The 19,305-nt window shown below is 30.8% G+C and overlaps 1 protein-coding gene across 1 annotated transcript; it reads right to left on the bottom strand.

The window, feature by feature from the left end:
* Positions 1–7,154: 7,154 nt before the first annotated feature.
* Positions 7,155–13,869, bottom strand: LOC130799675 (UDP-glycosyltransferase 86A1-like). Its single transcript, XM_057662856.1, has 2 exons — positions 13,204–13,869; positions 7,155–8,205 (listed from the first exon to the last, which is right to left on the bottom strand). The coding sequence occupies exons 1-2, from the start codon at positions 13,751–13,753 to the stop codon at positions 7,310–7,312; spliced, it is 1,446 nt and encodes a 481-aa protein (XP_057518839.1). The 5' UTR covers positions 13,754–13,869; the 3' UTR covers positions 7,155–7,309.
* Positions 13,870–19,305: the final 5,436 nt, after the last annotated feature.

The following is a 19,305-nucleotide window of genomic DNA, read 5'->3' as shown; positions in this document are numbered from 1 at the left end:
GAGACCTTATTATATTAATTTTAATGTATAGTTTTTTGTTATGTATTTTTTTAAAATTTTTTATTAGGTATATATAAAAATATTAAAACTTAAAATTTATTTTAAAAACTCTGCAAAAAAATAAACGAGAAGTGAAGAAATAAAAAACCTGAGGGAGATCGGAGTGTACTTTTATTGATTTTACACTGCTACTAGTTGTAATACATACTATGCGGTCTAACAATTAAACCACGTAACTTTTCACATCTTTCCTTTGCTTGCTAGTTCTTTGTTTAAGATATTGTTTTGTTACGAAGTACTAAATTGGGTTTTTATGATTTTTGTCATATACTACAAGTGATACTTAATCCAACTTTTATAAGTCTTTCCATGATGAGGCTTCATTTAATCATCAGTTTAAATTTTTGATTGAATTGATTTTTTGACATAATATAAGAATTAACGTGATAAAAAGACTTAGTGTATCCCGCCTATAAGAAACTATGATTAGGGTTTATGGAGAAAAAGAAAACAACAATCTATATCCATAAAGGAGGAAGCGGCCACAAAATCCTCAACTCGAGAAAAATTCTCAGAAAGAGATGTTCTTACAACGAAAAGGACTAAGTGAAAGTGAATCCTCAAGTGTGTATCTTACCACGTAAATTTGACCCTTAATCATAAAATTAAAAATAAATAAATAAAATCCACCCTTCATTTCAAAATACTTGAGACAATGTATAACGAAGACATATATTATATCCGTATTTCTAATCTAAACGGCTATCAACCAGTTCCTTGACTCTTTGTCCTACTTTCATAATGAGACACTTTCAAGCAGTACTATTTGACTCATTTTATGCAAGGTATAGTTGTCGATGTACATTAGGGACTAAAAGTACAGTTTTTGTAGGGCTTAGAGTGAGGTACTTAGTGACTAATCACAGTAAAACTAGCCTAATTAAGTAGAATCATAAGACAAAATGGAAAATAAGTCACCTGATAACTACTGGATTCTACCATAGCCAAACAATGGGATATATTCATGCATACATCAATTATAGAAGTCAACACAACAAGTACCTAAATTTGTGTACTTTTGAGGAGTGCACCCGTGTGGGTAATGTAATTGTCATCAACATTCAACAACATTGAAAAAAAATATCAATATTATATAAATTTATATACTAGACAGATAGCATGTCATGAAATAATAGTAAGTCTCTTGAGAGACAAGCTCCCAAAATCCAGCTTAATTCATTAAAATACCTATTACGTGTACACATTTCACAAAACACCCACTATGATTTTTAGTGGGTATTTTGTATGCTGAAATAGACGTATAAACATCTATAACAGATAATATAAACTCCTACACCAAATAACCTAAACAGCTACAGCACGTAACATAAACTTCTATAGCACATAACATAAATACATACAACAAATAATCAAAACGCCTATAACACAACAAAAATACCTACAACACATAACAAAAAAATCTACAACAAATAATCTAAAACACCTACAATACATAACCTAAACCCTTATAGCAAATAATCTAAACACATACAGCATATAACACACACTTGACAACTTCAGAATGTTTAAAACGCCTACTTGACATACTGTTAACTCTTACTTGACGTATTCAAAATGTTTATTTAAGGAATCCTAAAATCCTACTGCGTAAGTGTGTAGTTACACTACATTTTCATGGAATGTATTTTAAAAAATCTAATAGACTGACCCAATTAATACCGTCTTTTTAAAAGACGATTTCTCACAACAATTTGTTACGAAAGTCACAAGTATTTAAAGTTTTTTTTTTTTTTTTTTTTTTTTTTTTTTTTTTTTTAAAATTATGATCAATTCCAATTCTACTTATGCTTATAGAGAGTTTTGTTTATTCCGAAATCAAAAAGAAAGTACAAGGCTCATTAATATTTTGTGGCTTAAAATTTAACCTTAATATTACTGTCCTTGAAAATCATTATTATACTTGTTTTTGAGATGTCCTACTTATTATCATAGTCACAAACTCGCAATCTATGATCTCAAAACTCTCTTGCCTAAACACAAACCTTAGATAATATTTCTCTATTGTGAATTCTCAATTTTAATTCTCATTTTGAGTTCGTAAAACTCCTTCGTTAATCAATAAAAACAATTTAGTCTAAGAAAGGACTAATTTGCACTCCATCAATGTACTAAATTAACTCTTAATACCTTTAATTATGCATTATTAAAAATTAGAACTTGTAATTGAAAAAAATTTAAAATGAAAATCAATACAATTTTACATTATGAAAAATTAAAAAAACTTATTATTAAAAAAAAATTTTAAATTATAATTAAAAATAAATTATAGATGAAAATTAATTGATGAATAATACAAAAAAATCAAATAAAAACTTGATGTCCTTCCTTTAAAAGTAGACCATAAACACTACCAACCTAGATCATTATTTTATAATGATCTCAACAATAAACAGCTTTCATTGGTAGTAATCCAATTCAACTGGATAAAAGCCAAGGCTGGACATAAATATTTTTAGTTTTGATAATAGGCGTTAATGTAGGGTATTGGATTGATTTTGGATTAGGTACATTGGGTCAGTTTATAATCGAGTTATGCGTCGACGTATATTAATTTTTACATAATTGTAAATTTAGTTTTGAAATCTAATTAAAGTCAAATTCGATTACAAAGTCGGATAATAATATCGAATTATCGGGTCTATTAAGAAAAGCTTTATGCATCCTCCCTAACTTCAACCCAATTAAAAGGACTAAAGAAAAATGATTTCGCAAGATAACAAAAACATAACTAAAAAAGGAAAGCCGTCTAAATAACAACTATACATAGCTAGCTAGCAACAAGATACATGCTCCATTCATTTTTGATTTTGTCTCATCACTGTTTTCTAGTAGTTGCAAACTGTTAAGAATTAGTCATATTATTCTTAGAATGGTTCCATAAAACATGCATGAATGATTGATTGAATGATGATATAAGTAATTTAATATAAGATACTTTTATATTGAAGTGTTTGACAAACGACTGATAATTGATTGTAATAATTAATTTAAGTATTTGACGAATTGATTTTGAACACGATGGTGAGATCTAGTTGATGATTCATAACAACAAGTTGTTTCAAAAAAACTAATTTTCCAACAAGTTATTTTGCCAAACACTCCAATTAATAGGAATGTAACCAAATTTCTTAGTTTTAGGCACGGTCGTTCCTGACCATAGGCAAGCTAGACATTTGTCTAGGGCTAGAGTTAAAAGGAGTTCTAATATCTGAAAATTCTAGTTAATAAAGTAGACATTTAAACATTTGTAATTTATGATTAGTTTTTTTATCAATTAAGAAGCTTATAACACGTCTACATTTTTATATTGATAATTATAATACATAGGATCCGTCTCTGTTTTTTTTTAACACTCGTTAAAATTCAGAATCAACTCTTCGTAGAGAGGATCTATTTCTTTTAGTTTGTTTAAGGCCAATAAAATATCATAAACAACACTGATTTTAGGATATATATCACTCTAGGTATCCATTTAAAATTGCAACAAGGAAAGTTAATACAAAAATAAAAGAATATATTAAAATGAAAAGTGTGATAAATTTGAATGACATAAAAAGTATAGTTTTAAGCATCGGAAAGGTGCTTCTTTTTGACACTGGAGTACATATATTTTTAATAAGGAACCTAATATTGATATATAAAGTTATTGTATTATTAGAGGAGAAAGGGAGGGGGGAAGGCATCTCTTAGAAAGCAACATAATATTGCCCATCTTATGGAATGACTATAGCTTTTCTATCAAAATCTTTGGATAAGCTTGGGTTGAAGATTTAGTTTGCATTATGGGTCTTAGGTCATTCAAACTTCAACCAAGAAAAAGAAGTGGGAACACACTTGTATAATACTTCTATGTGGAATATATTGTGTGGATATTAACATCCAATATTGTCTTTATAATCATGAGAAATCCTTGTTTGTATTTGTTCTTATATATCATTACGAGAATATAGGCTTTTAGGCCAAACACCATGATAGTGTTAATGTTTTCGATGAGGTGCTTACTCAATAATGAAAAGTTTGGCAAAAACGACTCGTTTGGTTGTTAGTATCAATAGGTTGTAATGGAAATGACTTGTAATGTAAATTTTTACGAAATGTATCATGTCATTAATTTCTATCGTAATAAAATGTTGATTACAAAAAACTTTTTATTTCATATTTTTTTATTACCACCTAATACCTATATTTTAATGTAATGCATTTGAATGAATTTTGTGAAGAAAAAGAAATAATTAAAAGAGAACAAGATGTATAAACATATAATTTGTCAAAGGTTTTCTTATTTAAAATACATTAAATTTTTATTACAATTTCTACCCTTTAATATAGACTACCAAATAGAGGGGTCTTTGAGGGTGTGCGAGATGATCGACTGCACATGACTCCCTTTTCTCCCGATATGAAAAACTTAATCAAAAAAAAATATATAATAAATTTATTAATTAAATAAATATATTTACTATCAATAAGACGTAAAATAAAAATTTTATATATGACCCCCATAATTTTCAAGACGGCTCTGCTACCAAAAGGGCCACAATAATATAATATAAGATCGTTGGCATGGGTTTTCGACGTGAATACTCATTTGCGATATAAGTCTTCCTTTTACGATGGGTCAAGAATCAAGATATGAGCTCACACTTGACATTTAGATACAATAATCCTAGCGTATGATCAAATATCGATCAGATTTCTCCAGATTGATTATAGAATATATAATGTGAATATAAAACCTGAACAATGTGACATTTTATCTTTTAACTGCGCATAATATTTTTCAAGAATAACATACGTACTAACAGAGAAAATTATCGAAAACTTACATCACTTTGATTCAAATGAATGTGATTATTAAACTTCTAATTAAAAATAGATAGTTATTGATGTATATATATTTTAGACTCTTGTAATTATTGTTTTTACCATAAAAATAAATATGAAAAGATCTAATTGCATATTATCCTCTTTTACTTCTTACAAAATACAAATTGTAATCACATATAATTTAATTTTTGTTACCATTTTTAGGAAATGAAAACAAAATTTACCAAACCTTTGTCCATCCTAAGTTGGCTAAATTCTTTATAGGTATTTAAATCGTCTAGGAAACTCCAACTACATTATAATTAATTTTCTTCAAATAAACACCATCATATATGATTAAAAAGATGTAATTAAATTGAATTAGTCAATAATTCATATTTTGTCACCTAGACCAACCTAATTAGGGAATGAGATAATACCATTTTACCCAATCATAAATCATTTACAAGTACACGTGCCCTCATTTTATTTGACATTAAATATGGTTTATGAGATTATGTTTAGCCTAATCATACTTTTTAGCTTAAATATTTGACATAATAGTGCATTTTAGTTGAGTTGGGTTCGCTATGGGACATGTTTCATCAGCAGAGGCATGAAATCTTGATGGGGACAGCTACGTGGCATGACTTGATAGATAAAATAGGAGGGATTTTGAGATTTTTTTTTCATTCTAAAATAGGTGTACGTCACTCAAGACCTTAACATGTATAATGGAGAAAAAAGTAATAGAGAATATCCTAATACAAATATAATTATAGCAAACTCATTAGTCTCATATGAGACCGTCTCATGGTGAGACGACCTCAGAACAAAAAGATGACCCAGTGAAGTAGCTATGGGCCGGGCATGGTCCAATAATACCCGATGAGGAGCTGGAGGCGGGCTGATTGTGGTTACCTTTGGGGTGCTAATTTTGAGTAAGAAAAGGTATGGAGCAACAGCCCATTGGAAAGGAGTCCAATAGGCCCAAGGAGGATATGGATATGGCCATGAATTGGAATAAGAAGCTGGGCCAGATGTAGTGGGCTAGTTCCTTAATCCAGCGGCAAAGGCTGAATTGGCAGAAGAAGCCTGGTGGCTGCTGCGGCTTGGTTGTCCACCACGACGGTTGTTGCTGCAGCCATCATGGTGGTTGGGGGCGGCAAAATTTCCCGAGAGGTTTTAAAACTAACCCGTTGATCGGTGACAAGATCTGTGTCTTGGGATAAAGTGGGTTTTTTGTTGTTAAGTGTGTTCCTCCAATTCTAACATTGAATGTAGAGAACCAAAGGAGGCAAGTGGATTCATATGTTGAATTAAGGATCAAAAAGAACCATAATCCGAAGATCAATCTCAAAGAAGTTGTAGAGCCAATTTATTATCGGAGATAGTGGTGCTAAGATTGGTGAGAGTAATGGCAATAGTTTTGATTTCGGTGCTATATGTTTTGACATCGGGAAAACAAGAAAGTTTGATGTCATTGAGTTGGGGTTTAAGATGGAAAATTAGGGTGGTTTAATGTTTTGAAATTATTCATGAGGCGATTCCATGCATCCATAGCATGATCATCGGGATGCACAATATTTTTTAGAAGATCAATACTGATAGTGCCATATATCCACGTCCGAACAATGTCACCAAGACGTTGCCATTCGGGATTAATCGAGGGAGACACTTTTGAGTTATCAGTGGGAATAATATGCTCTTCAACAAGATGGGCACTGCAATGAAGTTTGAAAAGAGTGCACCAAATATTAAAATGAGTCCCTTTTTCATCGAGTTGTATGGGTACACAATTTTATATGTTGGTTATTAAAATAGCGGGATGAAGTTTTGGAGATGCTATGGAAGAACGATTGAACCGGCGGCCAAGTAAAAGAGAAGGAGAAAAACTAGGGTTTATAGAGGAGAAAGGTCTAAGCTCTTTGATGCCATAATAGAATTGATAGAATATTTTTGGTTAGCTTTCTCATTCATGAAATGCGTATATATAAGTACATAAGATATTGCATAGTTTTTACACAATAATCTATTATTCTACATGATAATAATATTATTCTACTACATAATAATATACACAGGAATATTTATTAGTTTTTATTATGCATATTTAAAAATATTAAATGTTGAAATAATATGTTGAATAGTGTGAAAACTGAATGTGAAATTACTAAAAAACAATAGTAAATACATATAATATCAAAGTCCCAAGCTAAATGAAAATGGGATTGTGTTGAGAAATCTAATTGGGAAGATCCTACTCCAACTCCAACTCCAAAATAACACCTTGCAATATATTCAATTTATTAAGAGTACATCTTAAAAGGCATTTTAACAAGTGAACAAATTTATAAGGAGAAGATTATTTTTAGCTAAATTACATTTACGATCAGATAGACCAGATTAATATTATTAATTTTCATGGATGAATATTAAGTTGTTCAACAAATATATCCAAATTTTTTGTTGAAGATCCATCATCTTCTAATGCAGTCTCTAATAAATACCTTACAACCTTAATATTTTTTTTCATTTCATCCACGTTTTCTTGGTTCATAAAACTCTTAATTTGTATATCGATATCCTTTCTTCTTAACTGTTTTTCCTCGCATAAATTAGTTCCCACCTTCCAATTATCAACAACTAGTTTCCGATTAGTAAACTGATCAGTAAATACAGGAAAACACAACATCGGAATTCCATACCAAATACTTTCTAATATCGAGTTCCACCCACAGTGCGTTAAAAATCCTCCGATAGCGGGATGAGATAAAACCGCATTCTGATTAGTCCAAGGAACAACAATCCCACGATCGCTAATGCCTTCCTTAAATCCATCGGGCAACAATACCCCATCATCATTAAGCACAATATTGGGCCGAAGCACCCAAATAAAATAAATGTTACTCTCCATAAGCCCATAAGCAATCTCCATAACATCATCTTTAGAAAGTTTAGCAAGACTACCAAATGAAACATACAAAACTGAGGCATTAGGCTTGGCATTGAGCCATTCCGAGCAATCAGATTCAGCCAAAAGATTAGTCGATATATCATTTTTGGGTGAGCAAACACGAAATGTAGGCCCGATTGCATAGAAAGGAATGAGAGCTTGTAAGGCTAAGATGGTGTCTAATTCAAGCTCTTGAATAGTGTTACAAAGCACAAATTCTGCTGATTTAACATCTTGAAATGCTTGAGAAAGTATCTTGTGAATGTTGGTTGAGGTGTTTGTTTCTTGTAGATATGACGTCAAGTCCCTTGGATCAAGAGATTTTACTCCTGGTATGTAATCAATTGGATCCTTCCGGGTATCTAGTTACATAATTGGTAACAAAGAAATCACATCACAATATAGTTAATTATATATTTGAACATAATTTGCATATTACAGCCGTAAAGTGTAGAATTTTTGCGAATTACAACCTTAACGTTTAAGTTTAATTTATTAAAAAAAGAATTAATTGCGATTACAACCTTGATGATTTTTTTTTTTTTTTTTTGCGAATTACAGCCTCTAAAGTAACTTTTTGATCAGCTTTCAAGCCAAGTGACCAGTTCTGTACAATTTGACCGGCTCACCTTTCTTTTTACGTTTGACTGTATTTCTTCCCCTTGACTTGAGAGGGTTAGGTAAACATTTAACTCATTCCAACTACATTAACCCATCTCAGATGCTCTTAAAACCCTTCAACCCCCAAATGTCTCTTTGTCTCAATCTCCAAATCCTCCATTGTTGCATAAGGTAATATCTTTGTCTGGGTGGCTTTGGTAACTCCATTAATGGAGTTGATGGAGTATTCCCAATTTAATTTTATTATACACCCAAATGTAAATAAATTAACTTGCTTTAAAATTAAATTTGAGATATTTATAAAATGGGTGTTTGATCAAACACAAAGATGAAATCAATAACCTGAAACAGTTTGACTGCTAATCTGTGAGAAATGCTTAACAAATCCCCATCGATTTCTCATAATCTCATATCCAAATTCAGACCAAATGAAGCCCAAATAAGCTCATTGTTTTTGACAATTTTTGATACAAAATTAAAAGAAAATTCCAATCAAATCATTCACTCAATTCAAGAGAATTTGAGCAAATAATTTCATCTAAAAAACTTAACCTTAAAAGACCCACAACTCTTAGAACTCAGATCAAAAAAAATTAAAAAAAACACTCAAAAATTGGTTTTAATTTCTCTCCTATTTTCAGTCTCTTCCAATTTTAATTTCTTTGTACTTTTTTTCATCAAAATTTACAAAACCATATGAGAATAAGATTGAAATTGATGACTCAATTAATGGAGTTCATGGAGTATTTCTTGATTTTGAATCGTTTCAAAAATTGGTTTGGGTTCTTGGGCGACATGCTTTTCATGATACTAATTTAACTTCTTCTGGTGATTTGTGTTATTTTGGAGGAGAGATTTGTTTCTTTAATTCTGGGTATTTCCAAAATGAAATTTTATTGAGTTTTTTCTGTTATGATTTTTCCCATTTTGAGGATATCTTTATGGGCAAATAAAATCTCAATTGTTTAACACCTTTAACTAAAAAACCATCATATAATTATATATTTAACCCTAAATTAAAATTACTTGATTCTTTCGTGATGGTACTATACTCCATTATAACTTATTACTCTATTTACTAAATATTTACTTTTTTATGATTTCAAGTAATACTAATTGCTTTTAATAAAATCTTATCCTTCATTTTACTCCAATTAATAATGAATTAATAGAATTTTATTCTTTATAAGTAATCTCTTTGGTTCCTTCCCATACTTCATTTGGGAAGAAAAAAATCATAAATCAGTAATGTTAAATATATCAAAGTTTAAAGATCGAGCTTGTCTTGTATGAGATCGTCATATTATTAGATGAGCCTATATAATTAGCACATTTCTTTAATTTGATTACTTTTAAATTGTAATAATCACTTTAATACAATAAATGTATATTGGCTTGTCGAATAGAAATAGTCTCAATATGAGACCGTCTCTTTTAAAAGCTGTGTAAACTACTCGTTTTGTATGAGACCGTCTCACCATGAGACGGGTCCATATAATAGCCAATATCTCTAATTGATATGATTACTTTAAGATCGTAAGTGATCGTTTTTAGATTATAAGTAATCACTTTAAAACTATAAAAAATGATAATTTAAAAATTATAAGTGATCACTTTAACATTGTGATCACTTTAAGACAGAAAGTATACATTAAGCCAGCCCAACAGAGATGGTCTCACCATAAGACCGTCTCATTTAAGAATTGGTGTTGTGTAAAACCTCTCCTCTAGGCTTTAAATTAGTATAGAAACTCGTGCAATGCACGAAGTTGTTAATATAAAATAATATGCAAATATAAATTTAAATAGACATGCAATTACATGTTTTTAGCATAAAATTATAATATATTTTATAAAATAGTTAGAGAATTTTATAATATAAAATGAAAAAATCCAGTAGTAATATAAGTATTAATTAAAGTTCTTATACTTTTTAAGGTAAATTGGGTAACCTTCCAATAATGTTATCATAATGATTTTTTGTCATTCTCAAAATAATTTTTGATTATCATATAGTATTTTTTTTTATTATATATTTTAGAAATTAAAATTTTATTGAAAAAACTTTATTAATTAGTAAATATTGCATCATAAAAAAGCAAATATATATTCTAAGAAACTTTGATTGAAAATCTTATATAGCTTTTAAATTCAAAATATAATATTCCAAAAAAAATTTAAAAGAATATATACAATTGTGATATACTATTCATATATTAAGAAATAAATTAATGATAATTTTGGTAAGAATTATTCCATATGGAAAATTAATATCAGAATGTCATGTAAAATTTTTTAGTGTTTTTATTAAATTATATTATAAGATAGATGATTTAGTTGAAAAAATAACTAAATTAGTTAGGTTAATCATTATATGATTCAAGACAATATTCAACTGCGTACTCCATCTGGCATTAGTTATGGGCTTATCGCCCAATACCAGATGTCAAGCGACTCAAACCCATCAGCATTGACTCCAAAACATACATTATTCAAAGAATTACTTTTTGTGAGAGATTTGGTTTCAGAGTCAACCACAAAATAAAAAATTTATATTTTTATAATTTATACTTCCTCGTTCCGTTTTAGTCGCTATATTTGCATGGGCACAGGATTTAAGAAAAGTGATTGACCTACACTGTAGCTGATTGTTTACTTTATAAAGTATAGTATTTTATTATTGTTAATTGAAAAAGAAAAAGAAAAAATAGATTGTTAGGTTACTTTATAGAGTATAGTATAGTATTTTATTATAGTGCATAGAGTATAAAGTAGGATAAAAATAGGGTAGGTAAAACTTTAAATGATTGTTTTATTCTAAAAAATAGAAATGTAGCAAATAATATAAAATTGCCAAAAATAAAAAATATAGCGGATATTATGCAACGGAAAAAGTATTTAGTCAAAGTAAGTTAGCTAAAGTCAACAATTTTTGTTATCTAAATTATCGATGAGATGGGTTTGATTGATATATTGGTGGATGAAGACGATACATAGGACATTAAAACTTACAATTATTGGTAGCCTCGTGGGTGAAGTCAATGGTTAGTACATAATACGATAAATGATTACTTTAAATTTACTATTAAAAATATAGTATATTTTTTCCTACAATACGTTCCTACCGGCTACTGGTAACCCAAAATTATTTTTGATTTTGCTCTAAACATATTTTTATATTTATTTGAACTCAAGTTAAATTTATATAGAACCTATAAATCTATTTAATACTAACAAAGCCTTCAAAATGTAAAAAAAATCAAGTATGAATAATTTAGATCCATTTAAGACCGTAGACCCATAAGACTCAGTGGGTTTGAATTTGGGTTCAAAATTTCTAAACCCTAAGGGTTCGAATCCGAATATGGTTCCACCAAAAATGAATCAACTTGAATGATCCAGTTGGACTCACCCAAACTTGACCCACGACTATCCTTAGGTGACAGTAAAGGAGTTTATTCGGGTCATCGGGTCGATTTTAAGTTATATGTTTTGAATTGATTCAAAATCGGATCTAGTGTCCAGATTAATTTCTACATAATTTTAAATATATTTTGAAGTCAAATCGAGTCCAATTAAAATACAAAGTCCGATAAATCTCGGATTACCGTCTAAAAATCTGTGCTGATGGGGACTTGATTTTTGCGAAGGGTATCTTAATTTTGTTTCTTGTCGCTTAGGATGATTGCTATAAGCAGCAAACCCATAACCAATGCCGCACATGACTCAACGTCTCAAGTCTCAACCAATAGAAAAAGTACGTGATGTATTGTTGAGATATCTCACTAGAAAATTCACACTTTCATCCATTCAATTTCATTTGTTTCCTTATTAAAAAATCTTTATCAATAATTCAAATATTCAATCTTGACTTAGTCTTTAATTATGCCAATAGACTAATTAATTTTTATTTTTTTAGTATTAAAATTCCTTAAATGTGAGAACATATTTATTAATTACAATTTGAGTCATATATAAGTATATGTTACAAACAAATGGCATAAATGGACATCTAAGATCATATACTTGTCCAAAGAAAAATTTTATCTTTTAAGGACACATATGACATAAATTTCATATAGTTTTTACTATGTACAGTTTTAGGGAAAGATACTACAAATCATAGGTTTGTAAATAAGAAACTAAATAGAAAATATTTAGTCAATAATAAACATTAACTACATTGTTAATTATGTAATTTATCCTATAAATGATAAAATAATTTCATTAAAGAAAATTTTTTCATTACTTAGATATAGGGTTTAATTGGCATAAGGTAGTAGTTGATAAGGGTAGGTCTGTCTAAATACGTGTTGGCTATTTGTAGTGTAGTCATAAAATTATATATGTGATAAATTGTCAAATTATTTGTAAAATGTTTTAGTGGATAAAATTTAGAGAAAAACTAAATAAACTTTAAAATGCTACATTTTATTTGAGTTAGTTTTAGTTGTAATCTTCTGAAAATAGTTACCTTAACTATTAAACATTACATAAACCACTAATAGATATTTAAGTTATTATGCTGAATATGCACTAAAATTTGTAATTATATTTCTTTTTATATTGATAAGTATCTATTATCATTATATTCAGTGTATTTTGCTTATAAAAACTATTAAATTTGTGCATTTTAACCCAAATAAAAATTACAAAAATCAATAAAAAAAAGAGTTGTCAAAAGTAAAAATTCAAAGGACAAAATAACATTAAATTTGAAGATAAAAGAAAATAATTACCGGGGCAATCAAAGTGTCCATGCTCCTTAAGAAGATTGATATGATAATAAAGATTGAAAACCAAAGCAGGCTCAGTCCAAAACGACACAAATCGTAATCCAAACTTTGTGGCAATCTTAGATCCCCAAGGATAAAAAGAATCAATAATCAAAACATCAACTTTTGGATTTGAATTCAATATAATCTCCTCTACTCCCTTCATTACAAAGTCAATCAATTTCCCATCCACATACCATCCTAAAGCCTCCTCTAATTTTGTACCATTTCTATCAAAATCCAAGGGCAAGCCATCCGATATCGACCGATATCGGATGTCAAGCCTGTTTGGCCCCTCGCGAACTCTCGAAAATATGTCATCGGAGTCCTTGAGGGGCTGAGCTTGGGTGATTTGGTGGTGGAGGTAATCATAAGTTAGGAATGTTACGGTGAAGTTTTTTGAAGAAGCAAGTTTTAGAGATAAGTTTATTGATGGGTTTATGTGACCTTGAAGTGGTAAAGGTAGAAATATTGCATGATGATTTTGGTTGTAGTTTGATTTTTTTGCTTCCATGATTTTTTGAGTTTTTTGTTGTTTGTGATTGTTGATGTTTCAATGGTGAAGGAAAGAAATGGTGGGTAATGTTAAAAGTTAAAGCCACATGATTGTCCTTTTAATATTTATAAATTTTTATATCTGATGGTTTTATTTTCAATTGTGGCCTATATTTTAGTTAAATAGCATAATAATACAAATTTTTATATAAAATAGACTTTTTATATGGATTTATCTCACGATGAGATGGTTTCATGTAAATATGAAAAGTATAAACATAGGAAAGATATAGGAATGAAATGAAATTAAATGAGATGTTCAATATATTGGAAGAAAGAGATATAGAAAAACTATCAAAAACAAAGATATAGCAAAATCAAAATGATCCGATGAAAGAAGTGTAGAAAAAGCAAGATAAAGAGAGTACTAATAAAAATTCACTCAAGCTTAATTGTTTTATTTGTTTTTTTGTCACTATTCACTCATTATTTTATAATTGAATTTTAAAATTAATACAGTTAAATATGATTTTGTTTGATAAGTCACAGTGCGAGAATTATTAATATCAACTTTTTATAATTTTTAATTATAAAATAATTAAACATAGTAAAAGAAAATATTATATCGAAAAGTGTAAAAAAAAATTGAACAATTGAGTCGAATAAAAGGTAGTGAGACATAACTAGGCATGGCCACGGGGCGGGTTACCCGGAACCGAACCGGTGCCGAACCGCTTGGAACCGGAACCGGAACCGGAACCGTTTGCGACAGGTTCCGAACCGCCCCGAACCGCGAAACCGTGAAACCGCCGGAAAAAGTCGCCGGAACCGTGAAACCGCCGGAAAAAACCGTCGTGAACCGGGCCAAAAAACCCGCGGGTTGGAACCGGAACCGGTCCGGGAGAACCGGTCCAACGGTTCCATGGAACCGGTTCTGGAACCGGAACCGGGACCGGTCCGGTTGAACCGGCTCAACGGTTCCATGGAACCGGAACCGGAACCGGAACCGGGACCGGTCCGGTTGAACCGGCCCACCGGTTCCATGGAACCGTTGAGCCAAACTAGCCGTTAGAGAGCCGTTGGAATCCATCCTATAAATACTCATCACTTTCAATCATTTTCATTCACAACTCATCTCTTCTCCTACTCTCTCTACTTAATTCTTTAATTACGCAATTATTCTCTTAATTACATAATTAGTCTTCTAATTATTTCTTAATTTAGTTAGTTACATAATTAATCATTTATTTATTTCTTAATTCTATATTTCTATTTTTACTTCTATACTATCAATCATGTCTTCATTTTTGAAAAAAGCCACAAAAAAAGTTACTAAAGTGGCAAAATCATTAGGAGGTTCCAGTTCCTCCAAAAGAAAGGCCACTTCTACTCCGTCGGTATCAACAACACCCTCCATTAGTAATTATAATTATGAACCTAATTATCCGGAAGGGTACGACCCGGAGTTACATCAATATGCAGAAGAAGTGGAAAAAGATATACAAATTGAAGAAGAAGAAGAACAAGAAGAAGAACCAACGACCCCAATTGGGGTACATATATCTCGACAGTCATCAACAAGATCAGATGAAGAACAAGGAGAACAACAACAACAAAGACAAGCTCGTGGTAAACGAGTCAATTTCCAAACTATCGGTTAGTTTTATAATTTTATTCTTCAAATTAATTAAACTTTAAATTATTTATTTATTTAATTATAGTTTTATAATTTTAAATTATTTATTTAGATGAAGATGAACCAGTAAGACAACCTTTTCCGGCAATGCCACCTTCTAGTGGTAGAGCTGTTTCACATGTGTGGTCGTATTTCACAAAAGAACCAACCGAGAATCCAGATATGTTCCTATGCACTTGTCAAATTTGTGAAAGTCAAGGAGTAAAGCCCTTAGTTTCATACAATTTCGCCAGAGGTAAATACTTTTTAAGTTTTTTATACATACATAATACATTCATACATTATATATTCATATTTTATAAACATTTATTTATTGTGTTTTGTGAATACGTGTTAGGTGGTGGAACGGGATCTTTTAACAAACATTTGGCAAAGAAGCATGGAATCACAAAAGAAACTCATGCATCAAGCGGCAGCGGGACCACAAGTGGAAGCCGACAGACACAATGGGACATTCCCAACACAGGTATGCCTTTTAGATATAATCGTAATGACATGATTGATGAATTTTCTAGGTATGTAATTTGCGATGAATTGCCTTTTAACCACGGTGAAAGTAGGGCATATGAGCGTCTCACTAGACAACAATTGCAACCACAATTTAGAGCAATCTCTAGGAACACTCTTAAAAGACGAACAATTAAATTATACGAATCAATGCGCTATGACCTAGTTGAAATGTTTAAATCGTTTAATGGTAGGGTTAGCATAACAACTGACATATGGTCTGCTCCCCCACATTTAGAATCTTATATGTGTGTAACAGCACACTGGATAGATCGAAATTGGATTATTCAAAAAAGAATAATTGCTTTTGAGACTATGCCAGAAAGACACACCGGCGAAAACATAAAATATAGATTAATAGAGATATGTAGGGAATGGAACTTATTAGATAAAATATTTTGTTGTTCAACAGATAATGCAACCGCAAACATAAAATGTATAGAACTTTTATTTAACGAACCCGCCTTTAGTTTAATCCTTGGGGGTAGCTTATTACACATACGTTGTTGTGCGCACATAGTTAACTTATCTTGTCAAGTAGGTATAAAACAATTAAGTGAATTATTAGAACCAATTAGGGATATAGTAAAATGGCTTAGGATCGGAAAGATTAAAAGAAGATATAAACAATTATGTGACCAATACCAACTTAAAAAAGTGTATTGGTCATTAGATACTCCTACACGTTGGGGGTCAACGAACGATTTATTAAGAAAGGCGATTGCTTATCGCCCAGTAATAACACAACTATATAGTGAGTGTACAGATAGTTTCATAGCTGATGAAACTTGGGAATTAGCAATAGGTGTACATAACATATTAGAAGCGTATGACCACGCGACTAAGATTTTTTCTTATGTTTATGAACCGAACGTTCACTTAGTAATAAGTGAATGTATTACTATTTTTTATCACCTGCTTAAACATACACAAGAAGATACTAACCCACAATTAAGGCCGATTCTTGCTGAAATGATGGAAAAATGGAAATCATATTTTACCGATTTTCCTTACATTTATGGAATCGCAACCATTTTGGACCCACGTTTTAAAACCGAGGTCCTAACCAAAGTAATAGGATTTTATTATCAAGCGTTAGATCGCCCGTCTTCCGATGTAGCTTATTATGTCGGAACATGTAAAAAATATTTAGCTGAACTGTATGAATTTTACGCTAGTGTATATAACCCGAAACGCGATATGTCTAGGCGTGCTAGCGTTTCGGCTCGTCCCTCTTTCTATAATTCAGTAATTGCTAACATAATGACGCAAGATGATAGTTTTGTAGGATCTTCTTCTTCCTCGACCACATTTTTAGAACTAGATAGTTATCTAAAACACCACTTTGAAATAGACCCAAGTGTCTATATTATTTTGGAGTGGTGGAAAGAAAAATCTGTTAAATTTCCCATTTTATCGAGAATTGCAAAGGATGTCCTTGCAATTCCCGCGTCAACTATTGCGTCGGAGTCTGCTTTTAGTGCAGGTAGAAGAGTTTTGGATGAAAAGCGATCTCGTCTTGCTCCACATAGTATTCAAATATGTGTTTGCAAGAAAGATTGGGATCAAGCTGAGATTCGAACACAAGGACTAAGGAACGATGATGATCAAGACGACGATGATGATCCATGGATGATGATGGATACAACTTCATCATCGTCAGGAGGAGAGTCAGCGGAAGCATCTAATCAATATCAACCACATGATGATGACGAAGACGAATAGGATCAATCCGACAAGCGACAACGATGAATCAACACTCAACAACTATAAATAAAAGGTATGACAAAGAACTACGTGGGCTTTGATTCCTTCGGGATACGTAGGCAGCTTAGTATTCATTTGGGTACTAGGTTCAAGTCCATTTTCTCCCTCTTTTTTTATTAATCATCTTTATCGACATTATCATTGATTCGTTTCTTATTAATTAATTTTTTTCCATTCATTTTAGTAAATATTTCAATAACGATGACAACTTGACATGCAATGAATTTCGCTAATAATCAAGTAATCATCAAAGGTACGTCCGCGATATTATAGTATTTTTTTATTATACAAAAATTTAAAGAAAAAATTAAAATGGAACCGATGGTCTGACCCGCCCGTCCCGTGAGTTGGAACCGCCGGAACCGCCTCATGAACCGCTAAGGAACCGTTTGGAACCGCCCGGAACCGGAACCGGAACCGGAACCGTTCGCGACAGGTTTCAAATGGAACCGGAACCGGGTGGAACCGGAACCGGATGGAACCGGAACGGAACCGGACCAACCCGGACCGTGGCCATGCCTAGACATAACATTTAAATTTTTTATTTTTTTTTGGCATTTGTGGGAGCCTAAAGTCATGGGACATCCATGAATTCAAAATTCGATGAACAAAAAAAAAACAAAAAATAATTTTGTTTTTTTGACTAGTTTTGTAATATTTGGCCTTTTGATTAGTTATTAATTTCTTTGAACGTTGGCTTAATTTGTCCATATGTTTGTGTACTTGACCTACTTACTTTTGTCTAGGGTTCTACAATGATCATTGTATGTGTGTTTTCTACATACTACTACTATTTGAACACGAATTTTAGATGAAAAAGGAAAAAGAGGAAAGGAAATAAAGAAAAAAGAAGATTTAAAAAAGTTTTCCAAGTTTGTTTAAAGGAAAAGAAGGAAAAAAGGAAAAATTTTATAGAGATGATTTAATGATTCATAAAATTAAAGAAACTAGTTTCTTTCCTTTCAAATTATTTCCCCATAATTTTATTGTTTCAACAAAAAAATTATATGTATCTAAATCTCTCTCTTTCATTTTCTTTTAAGTCCTTTAATCAAACAAAATAAGTTCGTTGAATTCTCACTTTAAAGGTCTCATTATTTGGTTTGGGCCAAACTACATTAGATAAAACATTTGTTTTTTAACTTAAACATTCAATTTCAATCCTTTAATATTTAACAAGTCATTTTAAAAGTTAGAATTGACACTTTAAATATTGAAACATTAATTTTTAAATAATTGGGCCCTCTATATAGACATGTCATTGAGTTTAAAAAATCATTTCTCAATAAGTAGACTTGTCAAACTTCAACCCAACTCTAAAGTTGGCTTGCAATCTGACTGAAATTAGTGTGACTTATAGTCGGAAAATGATCCAATCAAAAAAATTGAAAAAAAGTTGGTCAAATTTGACTATATTTTAGTGGGTCATAACAATTTTGACTTATTTTCAGATTCAAATCATCATTTTTAATGAGTAACCACTTTACTTAAATTATATTTGATTATTAAATAAATATCTTTTTGTTGTTCGGTATATTGGTCTTTTTAATAAGAAAATACTCCATATTCTATGAAAAAGAAGATTATTTGTTTGGAAAAAC

Source organism: Amaranthus tricolor, chromosome 14 (genome assembly GCF_026212465.1).
Source record: "Amaranthus tricolor cultivar Red isolate AtriRed21 chromosome 14, ASM2621246v1, whole genome shotgun sequence".
NCBI classification, from domain to species: Eukaryota; Viridiplantae; Streptophyta; class Magnoliopsida; order Caryophyllales; family Amaranthaceae; genus Amaranthus; species Amaranthus tricolor.
This window is presented reverse-complemented; position numbering and strand designations above follow the sequence as displayed.